Source organism: Eubalaena glacialis, chromosome 4, assembly GCF_028564815.1.
Source record: "Eubalaena glacialis isolate mEubGla1 chromosome 4, mEubGla1.1.hap2.+ XY, whole genome shotgun sequence".
NCBI lineage: Eukaryota > Metazoa > Chordata > Mammalia > Artiodactyla > Balaenidae > Eubalaena > Eubalaena glacialis.
Genome location: NC_083719.1, coordinates 30,908,221 through 30,926,559, shown reverse-complemented (window position 1 = coordinate 30,926,559; position 18,339 = coordinate 30,908,221). Strand labels below are relative to the sequence as shown.

The window sequence follows — 18,339 nt, the reverse complement described above, 5'->3', positions numbered from 1 at the left end:
CTACTTGATAACCAAGAGATCACTGAAGAAATCAAAGAGGAAATCAAAAAATACCTAGAAACAAATGACAATGAAAACACGACGACCCAAAACCTATGGGATGCAGCAAAAGCAGTTCTAAGAGGGAAGTTTATAGCAATACAATCCTACCTTAAGAAATGAGAAACATCTCAAATAAACAACCTAACCTTACACCTAAAGCAATTAGACAAAGAAGAACAAAAAAAACCCTGAAGTTAGCAGAAGGAAAAAAATCATAATGATCAGATCAGAAATAAATGGAAAAGAAATGAAGGAAACGATAGCAACGATCAATAAAACTAAAAGCTGCTTCTTTGAGAAGATAAACAAAATTGATAAACCATTAGCCAGACTCATCAAGAAAAAAAGGGAGAAGACTCAAATCAATAGAATTAGAAATGAAAAGGTAGAAGTAACAACTGACACTGCAGAAATACAAAGGATCATGAGAGAGTACTGCAAGCAACTCTATGCCAATAAAATGGACAACCTGGAAGAAATGGACAAACTCTTAGAAATGCACAACCTTCCGAGACTGAACCAGGAAGAAATAGAAAATATGAACAGACCAATCACAAGCACTGAAATTGAAACTGTGATTAAAAATCTTCCAACACACAAAAGCCCAGGACCAGATGGCTTCACAGGCGAATTCTATCAAACATTTAGAGAAGGGCTAACACCTATCCTTCTCAAACTCTTCCAAAATATAGCAGAGGGAGGAACACTCCCAAACTCATTCGACGAGGCCACCATCACCCTGATACCAAAACCAGAAAAATATGTCACAAAGAAACAAAACTACAGGCCAATATCACTGATGAACGTAGATGCAAAAATCCTCAACAAAATACTAGCAAACAGAATCCAACAGCACATTAAAAGGATGATACACCATGATCAAGTGGGGTTTATCCCAGGAATGCAAGGATTCTTCAAAATACGCAAATCAATCAATGTGATAAACCATATTAACAAATTGAAGGATAAAAACCATATGATCATCTCAATCGATGCAGAGAAAGCTTTTGACAAAATTCAACACCCATTTATGACAAAAACCCTCCAGAAAGTAGGCATAGAGTGAACTTTCCTCAACATAATAAAGGCCATATATGACAAACCCACAGCCAACATCATCCTCAATGGTGAAAAACTGAAACCATTTCCACTAAGATCAGGAACAAGACAAGGTTGCCCACTCTCACCACTATTATTCGACATAGTTTTGGAAGTTTTAGCCACAGCAATCAGAGAAGAAAAAGAAATAAAAGGAATCCAAATCGGAAAGAAGAAGTAAAGCTGTCACTGTTTGCAGATGACATGATACTATACATAGAGAATCCTAAAGATGCTACCAGAAAACTACTAGAGCTAATCAATGCATTTGGTAAAGTAGCAGGATACGAAAGTAATGCACAGAAATCTCTGGCATTCCTATACACTAATGACGAAAAATCTGAAAGTGAAATTAAGAAAACACTCCCATTTACCACTGCAACAAAAAGAATAAAATATCTAGGAATAAACCTACCTAAGGAGACAAAAGACCTGTATGCAGAAAATTATAAGACACTGATGAAAGAAATTAAAGATGATACAAACAGATGGAGAGATATACCATGTTCTTGGATTGGAAGAATCAACATTGTGAAAATGACTCTACTACCCAAAGCAATCTACAGATTCAATGCAATCCCTATCAAACTACCACTGGCATTTTTCACAGAACTAGAACAAAAAATTTCACAATTTGTATGGAAACACAAAATACGCCAAATAGTCAAAGCAATCTTGAGAACGAAAAATGGAGCTGGAGGAATCAGGCTCCCTGACTTCAGACTATATTACAAAGCTACAGTAATCAAGACAGTTTGGTACTGGCACAAAAACAGAAATATAGATCAATGGAACAGGATAGAAAGCCCAGAGATAAGCCCACGCACATATGGTCACCTTATCTTTGATAAAGGAGGCAAGCATATACAGTGGAGAAAAGACAGCCTCTTCAATAAGTGGTGCTGGGAAAACTGGACAGCTACATGTAAAAGTATGAAATTAGAACACTCCCTGATACCATACACAAAAATAAACTCAAAATGGATTAAAGACCTAAGTGTAAGGCCAGACAGTATCAAACTCTTAGAGGAAAACATAGGCAGAACACTCTATGACATAAATCACAGCAAGATCCTTTTTGACCCAGCTCCTAGAGAAATGGAAATAAACACACAAATAAACAAATGGGACCTAATGAAACTTAAAAGCTTTTGCACAGCAAAGGAAACCATGAACAAGACCAAAAGACAACCCTCAGAATGGGAGAAAATATTTGCAAATGAAGCAACTGACAAAGGATTAATCTCCAAGATTTACAAGCAGCTCATGCAGCTCAATAGCAAAAACTCAAACAACCCATTCCAAAAATGGGCAGAAGACCTAAACAGACATTTCTCCAAAGAAGATACACAGATTGCCACCAAACACATGAAAGGATGCTCAACATCACTAATCATTAGAGAAATGCAAATCAAAAGTACAATGAGGTTTCACCTCACGCCAGTCAGAATGGCCATCATCAAAAAAATCTACAAACAATAAATGCTGGAGAGGGTGTGGAGAAAAGGGAACCCTCTTGCACTGTTGGTGGGAATGTAAATTGATACAGACACTATGGAGAACAGTATGGAGGTTCCTTAAAAAACTAAAAATAGAACTACCATATGACCCAGCAATCCCACTACTGGGCATATACCCTGAGAGAACCATAACTCAAAAAGAGTCATGTACCAAAATGTTCATTGCAGCTCTATTTACAATAGCCAGGACATGGAAGCAACCTAAGTGTCCATCGTCAGATGCATGGATAAAGAAGATGTGGCACATATATACAATGGAATATTACTCAGCCATAAAAGGAAACAAAATTGAGTTATTTGTAGTGAGACGGATGGACCTAGAGTCTGTCATACAGAGTGAAGTAAGTCAGAAAGAGAAAAACAAATACAGTATGCTAACACATATATACGGAATCTAAGAAAAAAAAAAAGTCATGAATAACCTAGGGGCAAGAGGGAAATAAAGACACAGACCTACTAGAGAATGGACTTGAGGATATGGGGAGGGGGAAGGGTAAGCTGGGACAGAGTGAGAGAGTGGCGTGGACATATATACCCTATCAAACATAAAATAGATAGCTAGTGGGAAGCAGCCGCATAGCACAGGGAGATCAGCTCGGTGCTTTGTGACCACCTAGAGGGGTGGGATAGGGAGGGTGGGAGGGAAGGAGACGCAAGAGGGAAGAGATATGGGAACATATGTATATGTATAACTGATTCACTTTGGTATAAAGCAGAAACTAATGCACCATTGAAAAGCAATTATACTCCAATAAAGATGTTAAAAAAAAAAGAAGTAAATTATTCATTCAAGCAATATATAAAAATAGATGTGCTTTAGAGGGAAATTTATGGCTATAACACCTATGTTAGAAAGGAAGAAAGATCTCAAATCAATAACTTAAGCTTCCACCTTAAAAAACTACCAAAGAAGAGGAAACAAAACCCAAAGCATGCAACAGGAAGGAAATAAGGATTAGAGCAGAATTCAGTAGAAAAGAGAAATTTTTAAAGTAAAGAAAATCAACAGGACCAAAAAATGGTCCTTTGAAAATTTCAAGAAAATTGAGAAATTTTAGCTAGATTGGCCAAGAAAAAAAGAAAGAATTACTAAAATCAGGAAGGAAAGAGAAGATAACATAAATTAAGAGGATTACAAGGAAATTCTATGAATTGCATGCCAACCAGTTATATAACTTAGATGAACCGTACAAATTATTAGAAAGACACAAACTACCAAAATGGACTCATGAACAAAAAAAAGAAAGAAAGAAAATCTGAATAGATTTTTAATAAGGGCTTAAATTAGTAATCAAAAATCTTTCCAGAGGACTTCCCTGGTGGCACAGTGCTTTAGAATCTGCCTGCCAATGCAGGGGACACAGGTTCGAGCCCTGGTCCGGGAAGATCCCACACACCGTGGAGCAACTAAGCCCGTGTGCCACAACTACTGAGCCTGCGCTCTAGAGCCCACGAGCCACAACTACTGAAGCCCGCACGCCTAGAGCCCGTGCTCCACAACAAGAGAAGCCACCGCAATGAGAAGCTCACGCACCACAACGAAGAGTAGCCCCCACTCGCCGCAACTAGAGAAAGCCTGCACGCAGCAACGAAGACCCAACGCAGCCAAATAAATAAATAAATTTATAAAAAACAAAAAAATCTTCCCACAAAGAAAAGTCTATATCTATTTGGCTTCAAGGTAAATTCTATCAAACACTTAAAGAATAATTAATCAATCCTTCATAAACTCTTCCAGAAAATATAGGAGAAGTAAATGCTTTCCGCGTTCTATGAGGTAAATATTACCCTGATGCCAAAACCAAAGTCACCATAAGAAAACTACTGACCTATATCCCTTATGAATATAAACAGAAAAATCCTCAACAAAATATCAGCAAACTGAATCTAGACCTTAAGCATCACACCTTACAACCTGGAGATTTCATCTATTGGAAAAGACACCTCCAGAAAAACTCTTTTCAACCTCCCTGGAGAGGCCCTTATCAGGCACTGCTAACCAATATTTTTGCCACCAAACTCCAAGGAATAGATTCTTGAATTCATGTGACATAACACACCTAAAGAAAGCACCGAACCCTGACTGGACCTGCACATCATCTGGTGACCTGAAAGTAAAGATTTCCTGGAATTGAAGCAGATGACATCTGATGAGACAGCTTTCCCAAGATATCCAGAGAAACCCTGTTAGAAGTTTGTCACCAAACCTTTGATGATGACATAACGCTCCAGACGATCCCCAATATCCATGATCTTGATAACATATGGACTTCAGATAAAAAGTACCAGAAAGTTCTCCCTCCTACCTCTCCTTGTTATTCGAGTGTGATCTTAATAAGTTTCTAATCTATGCAATTTCCTTCTGATGTGAGATACTACACCCAAGAAAGGTCCTTCCTCACACTGAGGGACAAAAGGCTGCTGAAACTAGGCAATCTAACATTTAATCAGTGATGCTTTCAGAGAAAAATCTTGTGATCAAAGGGGTAAATGTAAAAAATTAATAAACAGAAACCTCAATTAAATAGAGTTGGGATATCAGAAAGGGAAACCCTGCAATGATAGTAGAGCTCAATAGGAAGAATAAAGACTCCTCTTCTTTTCTGGCAAGGACTCATCAGCCAGTGAAAGGCCATGGACTCTGTTTAGCCCTCCAAACTTCCTTTTCACTCCCATAAAAAGGTTCTCCTTCCCTTGCCATGCAGGAACTTGAGCATGGCTCACCATGGTTGCAGACCCCAAATTGTAATTCTCTGCTGATCCCGGAGAAACCCATCTTTGCTGAAGAAATATCTGGTAGTGTATTTGTTTCAGGTCAACAGTAAGTATACTGACAAAACAGATATATTTCTTCAATGGCAAGGAGAAAAAAAGAAAAGGAAAAACATATAGATTCAGACATAACAAATAAACAATGATGACTCTCCTCAGAGTGAGTCAGATACCATCTGGATACTGATTTGAACAAACTAACTGGAAAAATATGTATGGGGGCTTCCCTGGTGGCGCAGTGGTTAAGAATCCACCTGCCGATGCAGGGACACGGGTTCGAGCCCGGGTCCAGGAAGATCCCACATGTCGCGGAGCGACTAAGCCCGTGCGCCACAACTACTGAGCCCGTGCTCCGCAACAAGAGAAGCCACCGCGATGAGAAGCCGGCGCACCACAACGAAGAGTAGTCCCTGCTTGCCGCAACTAGAGAAAGCCCGCATGCAGCAACAAAGACCCAACGCAGCCAAAAATTTAAAAAAAAAAAAAGTATGGGACAATTGAAGAAATTTGAATAATGGGATATTAGATGATATTAAATAATTATTGAAAAAACTTTAGATGTAATAAAGATGTTCTGATTATGAGAGAGAGAGAAAAGGAGAGGGAGAGGAGCAGAGAGAGAGAAAGACCAACCTTATCTCTTACAGATTCATACTGAAATATTTACAGATGAAATCATATGAAGTCTGGAATTTGTTTTTAAATAATCCCACAAGGTAGGTAGATGGGATGGGGGGAAGGAGGTTTACTAGAAATGTAAAGTATATAGGAAATAAGAGTGGCCTTATGAAGACAATTGGTAAGGTTCAGAGATAAATATATGGAAATTCCTTTCAGTATTCTCTATACTTCTGTGAATGTGTAAACATTTTTATAATAACTAGTTTAAAAACAAACAAACAAACAAAAAAGACCAGCTAGTCACCTTCTTAATCTCTGACATATTTCCAAAAAGTTGAAATACATGCAGGGCAAAGGCAGGACTGCAAAAAAAATTAGTTAACCTAACAGTACAGTTAGAAGCTCTGATTATTAATGTGTAAAATAGCGGCTTCCCTGGTGGTGCAGTGGTTGAGAATCCGCCTGCCAATGCAGGGGACACGGGTTCGAGCCCTGGTCTGGGAAGATCCCACATGCCGCGGAGCAACTAGGCCCGTGAGCCACAATTACTGAGCCTGCGCGTCTGGAGCCTGTGCTCCGCAACAAGAGAGGCCGCGATAGTGAGAGGCCCGCGCACCGCGATTAAGAGTGGTCCCCGCTCACCACAACTAGAGAAAGCCCTCGCACAGAAACGAAGACCCAACACAGTCAAAAATAAATAAAACAAAATAAAAATAAATTTAATGTGTAAAATAACTTGGAGTATTTTTTTAATTATATATATTTTTAAAGATAAAATTTGATTTGAAAAAATATGCATAACTAAATAAAATGTGTTAAACATGAACTATCTCTCAGCTGTAAAAATCTCTGGACTCAATGATAGGAAAGCTTCCTTTTAAGTATTTACAGTCTATAATTTTTTTTCTTATTTACTTAAAAACATGAAAATTAGTAAAATTCTTTCCTGATTTCAGAATAAAAATATCAAAAGTGTGATTTAATAAAAAGTAGGTATAATATGAAGAATTAGATGGAAATGATTTCTTAAGGCAGCAGTTCTCAGATATTTCGGTTTCAAGACCCTTTACACTCAAAATCTTTTGAGAACCCCCCAAAATGTCTGTTTATATGAGTTATTTGTGTCAGTATTTACCATAACAAAAATTAAAATTAAGACATTTAAAAATATTCACTGTTTACTTCATTTAAAATAATAATAAACCCAATGTATTTAACACAAACATTTTATGGAAATGATATTTTCAAAAGCAAAAAATTTAGTGGAAAGATTATCACTATTTTAAAATCCTTGGCTATTAATTCTATCATTTGTGTTATTTCTGGACCTATTTCTATTGATTGATGTTTTCCCCCTCATTAGGGGATGTATTTTCCTACTTCTTTACATGTCAGACTTCTAGAAAAAGGTAGCTTAATTATAAAGGGAAAGCAAGATAATTTTATTCTTTCATTCATTCACAAGCAAGTTTAATTCATTCAACTAACATTTTTTAATAAGATATTATTAAATCTTTTTTTACAATAAGATAAAATGATTTAATCTTATACCTCAAAATGTTTACATTATTAATTTTTAAATAACATAAATAAATATGACAATATAAAAATATAATCCATAAATCTAAGTAATATAATCTTAGAGCCATACAGTAACTATCTTATGTTCATTTCTTATCTCAACATCCACCTAAAAAATGAACTCAGGCCTCTTACTGATATAGAAATGAAGCTAAGGGTAATGAAAAATTTTCCCACACCATAACAAAAAAAAGTATTTGAGTTTCATTTCTTCCTTTCACTTGTAATGTTCCTATATCAAAGAAAGAGGTTTTAAAGCCAACAATAACAATGGCAGTAAGTGTTCCTATTTTAAATGAAATGCAATGGTTATTTTGACTGAACGGAAAAGTAATCTATTTTCCTTAATGTCTATAGCTTTGTGATACCAGTTGATTGTATAATTGGCCTTAATATAAATATATCTTATTAGTTCACTTTTCCATGAGAGCCCTGTTATTGAGGGAAAAGAATTAAATTTTTAAAACTTACTGTCTTAGTGCCATGCTTTAGCGTTATCTCATGCGAGTCAGGGATCTTTTGGACAGGATTCTGAAAAAAGAAAATTCCATGACATTGATGAGTAATATAACATATTTGGGGGAACTACATACCACACTCACAGGAAATTTAATTTTTAAAAATTGCATCACTGACTTTTTAACACAAAACTTTAAAAAACAGGAAGTAAAAAGTGTGAGCATGGGACTTCCCTGGTGGTGCAGTGGTTAAGAATCCCCCTGCCAATGCAGGGGACACGGGTCCGAGCCCTGCTCCGGGAAGATCCCACATGCCGTGGAGCAACTAAGCCCGTGCGCCACAACTACTGAGCCTGCGCTCTACAGCCCGTGAGCCACAACTACTGAGCCCATGTGCCACAACTACTGAAGCTCACGCACCTAGAGCCTGTGCTCCGCAACAAGAGAAGCCACTGCAATGAGAAACCCACGCACCACAACAAAGAGTAGCCCCCGCTCGCCGCAACTAGAGAAAGCCCGCGTGCAGCAACAAAGACCCAATGCAACCAAAAATAAATAAATAAAAATAAAATAAAATAAAATAAAATTTTTTTTAAAGTGTGAGCGTATCTTATTTCTGCACTTCTAGATAGATTACAATTGGTCACTTTGAGCTGATAATAAATTTATCTTAAATCTCTAAAAAGATAAACCTAAGATATTCTTTAGGTTGTATGAAACCATAAGGTCCTCCCCACATGGAAAATTTTTAAAGTCCTCTTTTCACTGGTACTTGCGCATACCTTAAAGTACTTAATTTATAACAGACAACAAAATTTGCACAGGATAGATACATGGCTTTTAACCCATAAAAGATTAAAAAACAAAAAACTGATATTCAAATGGTACAAATAAGGAACAGAGTCATTCACTGATTCATCGATTCAATAAGGCTTTATTAAAGTGAGATTATACCAGATGCTAAGTGGCGTTAGACACAGCCTCTACTCCTCTCTCCTCCCAAGAAGCATATGGTCTAAGAGGGAAACATCAATGACTCTACTTCAATATAATACATGCTATGTTAGAAAGGGTATGGACAGAATAACTGAGGGATGAAGAAGATGGATGCATAAATCAGACATAAGAGGTCACACTGATCATTTAAATAAGAAGTTTCATTGTTTAGTCAAGTCTCCATTATCCAAGAGCAGGGTAGTTATACTAAAATTCTACAGCCATTACAAAATCATGTTAGGATTACCTTGCAATCTACTTAATTAAACATGTTCAGGGAATTCCCTGGCGGTCCAGTGGTTAGGACTCTGCACTTTCACTGCCAAGGGCCCAAGTTCAACCCCTGGTCGGGGAACTAAGATCCCACAAGCCATGTAACACAAGCCACGTGGCATGCCCAAAACAAATAAACAAACAAAAACGTGCAATCTACAGACTTTGGTCCCTAACTTCCCTCCTTCTTTAGGATCCTTGATGAACCAATCAATCACCAGCTCTTTCTATTTTATCTTAAATCTTTCCCCTACCATGGCTCTTTCTCCTCAGAATATGAACAATTTAAGTACGTCCCATATTGGGACTTCTCTGGTGGCTCAGTCGTTACGAATCTGCCTGTCAGTGCAGGGGACACAGGTTCGATCTGGGGTCTGGGAAGATCCCACATGCTGTGGAGCAACTAAGCCCCCGTGAGCCACAACTACTGAGCCTGCACTCTAGAGCCCATGGGCCACAACTTCTGAGCCCGCATACCACAACTACTGAAGCCCGTGCGCCTAGAGCCCGTGCTCCACAAGAGAAGCCACTGCAATGAGAAGCCCGTGCACCGCAACAAAGAGTAGCCCCCGCTCGCCGCAACTAGAGAAAGCCCGTGCGCAGCAAGGAAGACCCAACACAGCCAAAAATAAATAAACAAATTTATATTAAAAAAAAGTACATCCTATATTAAAACACACACACACACACACACACACACCAATTTCGCCTAGGTTTACTGCTGTATCACTATCTTTTCCTTTACAGTCAAGCTTCCTCACACTACAGTTTTCACTCATTGTCTCTACTTTCTTTCACCCCTCTACCTCTACCACTTTGGCACTTGTCATTTAATTCCCAATACCTAGCACAGCTCTTGGTACTTAAAGGACTCTTAGAAAGTATTTCTTGAATGAATAAATAAGTCACTATAAATGGCCCAGGACACTTTTCAGAACTTAATCTGCACATCTGACCTTTCAACAGCATGATAACTACTTAACTATTTCCTCCAACTTGAAACTATTCTTTCTTGGGAGGAAACAGCCTTGACAAAAAGCCAGAAAATCTAGGGTTTTAAAATCAAGCTCTGATACTCATTAACCTTGTCATAACCTCAGGAGAGTAATGACTCTCAGTTTCCTCATTTGCAAACAGGATAATAGCACCTGCCCCTTAGGTTACTGTGAGGTAAGTGGTTTAAAGCTCATAATACAGAGTTCAGCACAAAGTAGGTACTCAATAAATGACAGCCACCATTTATTCTAAGGCTTACCTCCTGTCTCTCTTGTCATATTATCTTAGTCTATTTCCAGGCTTCTCTTCCTTTTTACTTGGCTAATTCCTACTCACCCTTTAAGACTCAATTCAGATGTGACCTGCTCCTGGAAGCATTTCTCAACATTTCAAACTCTGGGTTAAATGACCCTTCCATGCACTCCCATGACAACCCTCTCCTTGTCTCTATCACAGAACCTATCATAATACATTGCAATTTTTGACCAGTCTCCCTCCACAACACTCTGTAACCAAACTCAAGAGATGCTTCTCAAAGACCGTGTATATATATTGTCTCTGGGTCCCCAATCCACAAAACACCTGGTGTATGGCAGACATGAGAGGTTTTGGAGTGTATTAATGGCCCTTACAATGTCTACCTCATAAATCACATTAGATAATTTTTAATTTACCTCAAACATTAATGTTTATGTCCATAAAGAAGAACAGGTAGGTGCTATCCATCAGGTGAGCCTGGTGAGTGAGAGTCATATTTTCCAAAAGTGAAAACCTTTGAAGACCAAATGATTCTATCCCAGACTAAAAGCACATGTAAAGTTGCAAGTATAGAGAAATAAAGGCAATTTTGTTTTCAACTATTTGCATCTGAGAAGTGGCTATAGTTCATTACCACCACAGATCAGTACAGGAGGAGATCAGGAAGCAAGAGGCACTGAACAAAAATACTTACCTCATAGTAACCCAAGGAACTGCTGAAGAGTTTGAAGTTTATTTCAAGACAAAGACATTACAGTATGGTTTACTATGTTTCGGAAAGTCCTGCACACACCAATATCGGAGATACCAATATTCCAACACAAATTCCAAAATAATTTAAAAGTTGAACAAATGAATTCTGGACTACTCCTACATTAAATTATGTAAACCACTGCTCCCTTTGCAGTTGACAATATTTGTAAGTAATAAAAACTCATGTAAAGGTGATAAGTACTCCTGAAAGAAACAGGAGAACAGTTCAAACGTTTTACTTAAAGAAGAATCTATTATAGTATCATTTCATAACCAATTCCTTTTTCATCACTCAGGAAAGAGAAACACTGTCACCAGAAGGAAGGATGAAAATTATTTCACTGAATTCGATGCAGAATGTGCCTATATACAGACAATTTCTGACATTTAAAGAAAAAACTTACAAGAATACAGAACAACTCAGTATTTACATTAGGAATGAATTAAATGTTTAAATAAGTATTGTTTACATTTAAAATCAAAGTTTTACTGGAAATCATGTAGGGCGTAACTCATAAAAAGCCCATATAATTGGCACAACTAAATCATCTAAAATAGTAGCAATCCATCTTTTGGTAGCATATCACTTGATGGTGACTGTTCTTTTTCCAGAACTTTTACTAATGACTTTTTGAAATATGGCTTAGTGTGAAATTTGCTGTAACAGTAAAATATTTTCAAGATTTCCCTGCCAGGGGACATCATAAACTACAAGACTTCAATGAAGTCATTTATTACCAAAATTCATAACAAGAGCTACAGTCTTAATGGAAAGAGGGGAAAAGATACCAGTTTTTGTTTTGTTTTGGTTTTAAATGCCAACCAAAGGATTATTTCCCAGGCTCTTTCGTTTACCCCAGTAAGAACAATGATAGCAAACATATCTAGAATAACATGAGCAATTCCATCTGATGTACTATACATACATCCTTGTAGTGTTTTTCAAAAGACTTGCAAATCATTTACAACCTTTCTGGGGTAATTTGTCATAAATTTTAAAAGTTATATATGTATAGTAGTATGAGTCAAAATAAAAAGTCTACTCAGTAATAAAGATCTACTGCAAAGTGGCTAACAGTTGGGACAGAGAATGGGGATTTCCAACCAGGAGTTTGAAAATGAGTGCCACTTTCTCCCAGAAACCACTTTGGAAATAGTTACCAGTGCAGAACCATAAGCAACCAGAATTAGAGTCCATTCTGGTGTAACTCTTAAAATTAATTCATTTATCCACTCACTCACTAATCACACATTCACTTAACAACATTTATTGAGTATTTAATTATATACTACATACCACATACCAGGAACTAAGTTAAAGATAAAAAGACCAATAACAAAAACTCTGCTCATGAAGAACTATCAGTCCAGCAAAGCAAAACAGACAGGTAAACAAACAGGCAAACTAAAATGTTTCAGATGCTATGACAGAAGGATACACAGGGTTCAGCGCTCAATTCCACTGTGCCTGGGGAAGGAGAGAGTGATTAGAAAAGGCTTCATACAAGAGATGTTTGAGATGCTTCTGGAAAAACAGAAGTTCCCTAGATGAATGTGGAGGGCATCTAGGCGAGAATAAGATGAATCTTGACACTTTCTGAGTAGCAAATATTTTTGCCTGGCTAGAGTTTAAATTGCTGGGCAGGAAAAAGGAGAAGGATGTGTGGTGTGGGGGGGGGGGTTGTATTTTTTTTTAATGTTAACCCAGAGAGTTCGTTATGAGCCAGATTGTATACAATGCCAAGAATCTGAAATTTAAGCTCTGAGCCATGTAGAGTAATTTGATAAGACTTGAGATTTCAAAAAGATCACCGAGGCATCAAAAGACACAATTAACACGGTGAAAAGGCAACCTACACAACGGGAGAAAATATCTGCAAATCATATATCTGATATGGTGTTAATATCCAGAATATATTTAAAACTCCTATGACTCAACAACTACAACGAAAAAAACCCAATTCAAAATTTGGCAAAGAACTTCAATATTTATTTCTCCAAAGAAGTTATACAGATGACCAACAAGCATATGAAACGATACTCAACATCACTAATCCTTAGGGAAATGCAAATCAAAACCACAATGAGAGGGCTTCCCTTGTGGAGCAGTGGTTAAGAATCCACCTGCCAATGCAGGGGACACGGGTTCGAGCCCTGGTCCGGGAAGATCCCACATGCGCGGAGCAACCAAGCCCGTGTGCCACAACTACTGAGCCTGCGCTCTAGAGCCCTTGAGCCACTACTACTGAGCCCACGTGCCACAACTACTGAGCCCGTGCGCCACAACTACTGAAGCCCGTGTGCCTGTGCTCCACAACGAGAAGCCACTGCAATGAGAAGCCCACGCACCGCAACAAAGAATACCCCCACTCGCCACAACTAGAGAAAGCCTGCGTGCAGCAACAAAGACCCAACGCAGCCAAAAATAAATAAATAAATTTATTTAAAAAAAAAAAACAACCCACAATGAGATACCACTTCACACCCAATGCAAAAGCTAATATTTAAGGGAAAAAAAGAAAAAATAAGTGTTAGCAAAGACAAACAGAAACTGGAACACATACATTGCTGGAGGGAAATGGTGCAGCTGCTAGGTAAAACAGTATGGTAGTTCTTAAAAAAACTTAAACAAGAATTACCTCATGATTCAGCAATTCCATTGGCGTATATACCCAAAAGAATTGAAAAGCAGTGTCTCAAAGAGATGTTTGTACACTCATGTTCAAAGCAGCTTTATTCACAATAGTCAAAAGGTGGGAGCAACTCAAGTGTCCATCCATGGATGAAGGAATAGTGGTATAAATATACAGTGGAATATTATTCAGTCTTAAAGAGGAAGGAAATTCTGACACATGCTACAACATGGATGAACCTGGAGAACATTATGCTAAGTGAAATAAGCCACTCACAAAAAGAGTAATACTGTATAATTGCACTCATCTGAGGTATACAGAGTAGTCAAATTCATAGAGACAGAACGCACAGTGGTTGCCAGAGTTGGGGGAGAGATGGAAATGGAAAGTTGTCGTTTAATGGGTATAAAGTTTCTGTTTTGCAAAAATGAAAAAGTTCTGGAGACTGGCTGCACAACAATGTAACACTACAGAGCTGTACATTTTTAAATGATTAAGACTGGGACTTCCCTGGTGGCTCAGTGGTTAAGAATCTGCCTGCCAATGCAGGGGACACGGGTTCAATCCCTGGTCCGGGAAGATCCCACATGTCGTGGAGCAACTAAGCCTGTGCACCACAACTACTGAGCCTGCACTCTAGAGCCCGCGAGCCACAACTCCTGAGCCCACACACCACACCTACTGAAGCCTGCGCACCTAAAGTCCGTGCTCTGCAACAAGAGAAGCCACCGCAGTGAGATGCCCGCTTGCTGCTACTAGAGAAAGCCCGAGTGCAGCAATGAAGACCCAACACAGCCAAAAATAAGCTAATTAATTAATTAATTTTTAAAAATAAGATAAATTTTAAAAAATGATTAAGACTGTAAATTTTACATTATGTGTATTTTGCCAAAACTAAAACAAGTTTTAATAGATACAACACACATAAGCAAACAAAAAAAGATTAAAAGATGCATACTCTTATGCGTGAATACTTCTCAATACTCTAATAAATGTTAGGTAAGCATCAAAATAAATCATTTATCAAATGTCTAAAATCTTCCTCCAAAAATGTAAAGTTACATGTCTAAAATATTGCAGGAAGGAAAGACAATTTCCTAGCTAAATCTCACAGCTGGTTCCAATCCTTCAATTAGCAGTATTCCCAAACCACTTCTAAATTTCCTTCAAACCATTTATGCCCTACTGCAAGCTGAAATCTTAGAGAACATTCCTTAGTAACATGACTTAAGAGCACACTGTTAGATAATTTTTATACCTGTGTGAGGGCCGAGAAACTCAAAAAGGATAGTTCATTCTTATATTTTATCAGAAATCACTTTTTTAAAAAAACACGACATTAGCAATAATCGCAAAGATGACAATTTTCTATGTTTATTTACCATAAAACAACGGCAGGTAATTAGCCAACAGGATTTATATCAAATGACATTTATTTTCAAAGCTACCATGAACATACGTCCTGTCATTTCCTAACACCCTAAAATTTTATGAATATGTCAGCTTTTATTTATTTGCTCTCTGAGTCCAAAGACTTGAAATCTAGACATGACTCTGACATTGACTGCCACTTGTAATCTTCACTCAGCCATCTAACTGTATAGAACCTCAGCTTTTCCACTTGTAAAAGTGAAAAAGTTGGACCAGGTAATTCATGACATTCTATGATGACATGGTCTACCTTAAACTCACATCTGGAACTAGGAACACTACCCTATGTCCTTCCCTGACTTCCATCTTCTTTACTTTACTCCACACTGCTCACTACTATGATATTACTCTTCCTACTGCATTTCTCACTGAGAACCTTCAATGTTTCTCCGCCACCTTTAGTTCCAATTGTAACTTCTCAGAGCATCACACATATTGTTTTAGAAATTTTCATTTGTAGAATGTTATTCCAGGTTACGTTTAGAAAAATTAATGTTTTTAAGAAGTTTCTGGTCAAAGGGTACAAACTTTCAGTTATAAGATAAATAAGTTCTGAGGATCAAATGTACAGCATGGTGACTACAGTTAATAACACTGTGCTGTATACTTGAAATTTGCTAAAAGAATAGATCTTAAGTGTTCTTGCCATACCAAAAAAAAGAAAAAGGTGACTGTGAGGCGACGGATGTGTTAATTAAGTTGATTGTGGTAATCATTACACAATGTATACATATATCAAATCATCACATTATACATGTTAAGTATCAATACATACAATTTTTATTTGTCAGTTATACCTCAATAAAGCTAGGAAATAAATATCATTAAAAAAAAACAACAGGGCTTCCCTGGTAGCACAGTGGTTGAGAATCCGCCTGCCAGTGCAGGGGACACGGGTTTGCGCCCTGGTCTGGAAGGATCCCACATGCCGCGGAGCAACTGGGCCCGTGAGCCACAACTACTGAGCCTGCGCGTCTGGAGCCTGTGCTCCGCAACGGGAGAGGCCCGACAGTGAGGCCCGCGCACTGCGATGAGGAGTGGCCCCCGCTCGCCGCAACTAGAGAAAGCCCTCGCACAGAAACTAAGACCCAACACAGCCAAAAATAAATAAATTAATTAATTAATTAATTTTTTAAAAAAGAGAACTAGATTCACTTTAAAAAAAAAAACAACAAAAAAGTTTCATACATAATCAAAAAGCAGATCATTTCTTAAAAGATATTAATCTCTAAAGAGCCTATCAATATTCCTATCATTTGCAGTGATATTTATTTTTCAATGATTACTTATCAATGTATGCATTAAGATCCCACCCTTACCCACATAATTAACCACTCCAGGCAGGAATAGAAGAACAGAGGTTGAGCTTGCCAGAATTAAGAAGGAACAACCTGGCTTTCTAAGACCCCTATAATGAAACTCTCCTCTCCCACTTCTTTACCCCTACCCAAAAGAGAAGGCTTTCCTTTACAACTATAAAGGAAGAGGGAAAATTTCACCAGCTCAGACTGGAGTCCCTTAGTTTTACCATTTGTCCTATTCCTTAAAAAGGCCCACCTCCACCATGTCAGTGGCAACAATGTACACACCATTCTCACATCTTCACAACTTGAACTAATTATCCCCTCAAAACTTCAAGCCCTTAGCCTCTTATCTACAAAGAATAAGAAATTGTTACAATGATTCTTTTGGGAAGCAAAGCACTTTTATAAGTGGAGTAAAGATTAATACAAACCTCAGTCTGAGAGTGCCACGGTTCTCATAGAAGCCTCTCTAATGCCTTGCTACTCAAAGTACAGTCCACAGAGCAGCACCAGGGGCAGCACCCAGGAACTTGTTAAAATTCAGAATGCTGGACCTCTCCCAGACCTACTAAACCAGAATCTGCTTTTTAATAAGGTCCCCAGGAGATTTATGTGCACATTAAAGCATAAGAAGCAGGGAGTTCCCTGGTGGCCTAGTGGTGAGGATTCCAGGCCTTCAACGCCCTGACCTGGTCAGGGAACTGAGATCCTGCAAGCTGCGTGGCATGGCTAAAATAATAATAATAATAAAGTATGAGAAGCAAAAGTTTTCTGAGATTACCACTTTACTGCAACACAAGTTCACCAGTCCTATTACAGCTTGATAGTATATTGCCTGAGCTACATTTTATACCTTAAGATAATTTCTGTAACCTAAAAAAAGATATTCAACTGGAAAATCTTTTTTTTCCATTTGTTAATTTTTTATTACCCTGGAATAGGAAGACTAACATGTAACATGTTTATTTTATTTTATTTTATTGAAGTATAGTTGATTTACAATATTGTGTTAGTTTCAGGTATACAGCATAGTGATTCAGTATTTCTGCAGATTATACTCCATTATAGGTTATTACAATAGGTATAATTCTCTGTACTATATAGTATATACTTGTTGCTTATCTATTTTATATATAGTAGTTTATATTTGTTAATCCCATACCCCTTATTTGTCCCTCCCCCTTTCCCTCTGCTCTTTGGTACCACAAGTTTGTTTTCTGTATCTATGAGTCTGTTTCTCTTTTGCATATACATTCATTTGTATTATTTTTTAGATTCTATATATAAGTGATATCATATAGTATTTGTCTTTCTCTTTCATTGGAAAATCTTGGAAGTCATATTTAACTTTCAATTTAGCAAAAATCTTACTCTATAATTCAATTTTCCAAACTGCCAGGCAACATGGGATTTTTTTTCCCAATTCATACAACCATTCATTCAACAGGTACTTAATAAAACTCATATTGTTTTAAAGAGTCAAGGCAAGAGCAGGACAAGAATCTGGATTCTGTTACTTACTAGTGGTAAGAATGAAAAAATCCCTTCTTCATAGAGCCTCTATTTCCTTAACCATCTACTGTATATAAATAATAATAGTAAC

General features: G+C 37.6%; 1 protein-coding gene across 2 annotated transcripts in view; it reads right to left on the bottom strand.

The window, feature by feature from the left end:
• WDR70 (WD repeat domain 70) overlaps positions 1 to 18,339 on the bottom strand; it is a 316,512-nt gene that overhangs the window by 253,168 nt on the left and 45,005 nt on the right. For both annotated transcript variants that reach the window (XM_061187724.1, XM_061187725.1), the window contains exon 6: positions 8,106 to 8,165. In XM_061187724.1, the coding sequence (XP_061043707.1) occupies positions 8,106 to 8,165 (60 nt within the window). The remainder of the gene's footprint in view (positions 1 to 8,105; positions 8,166 to 18,339) is intronic.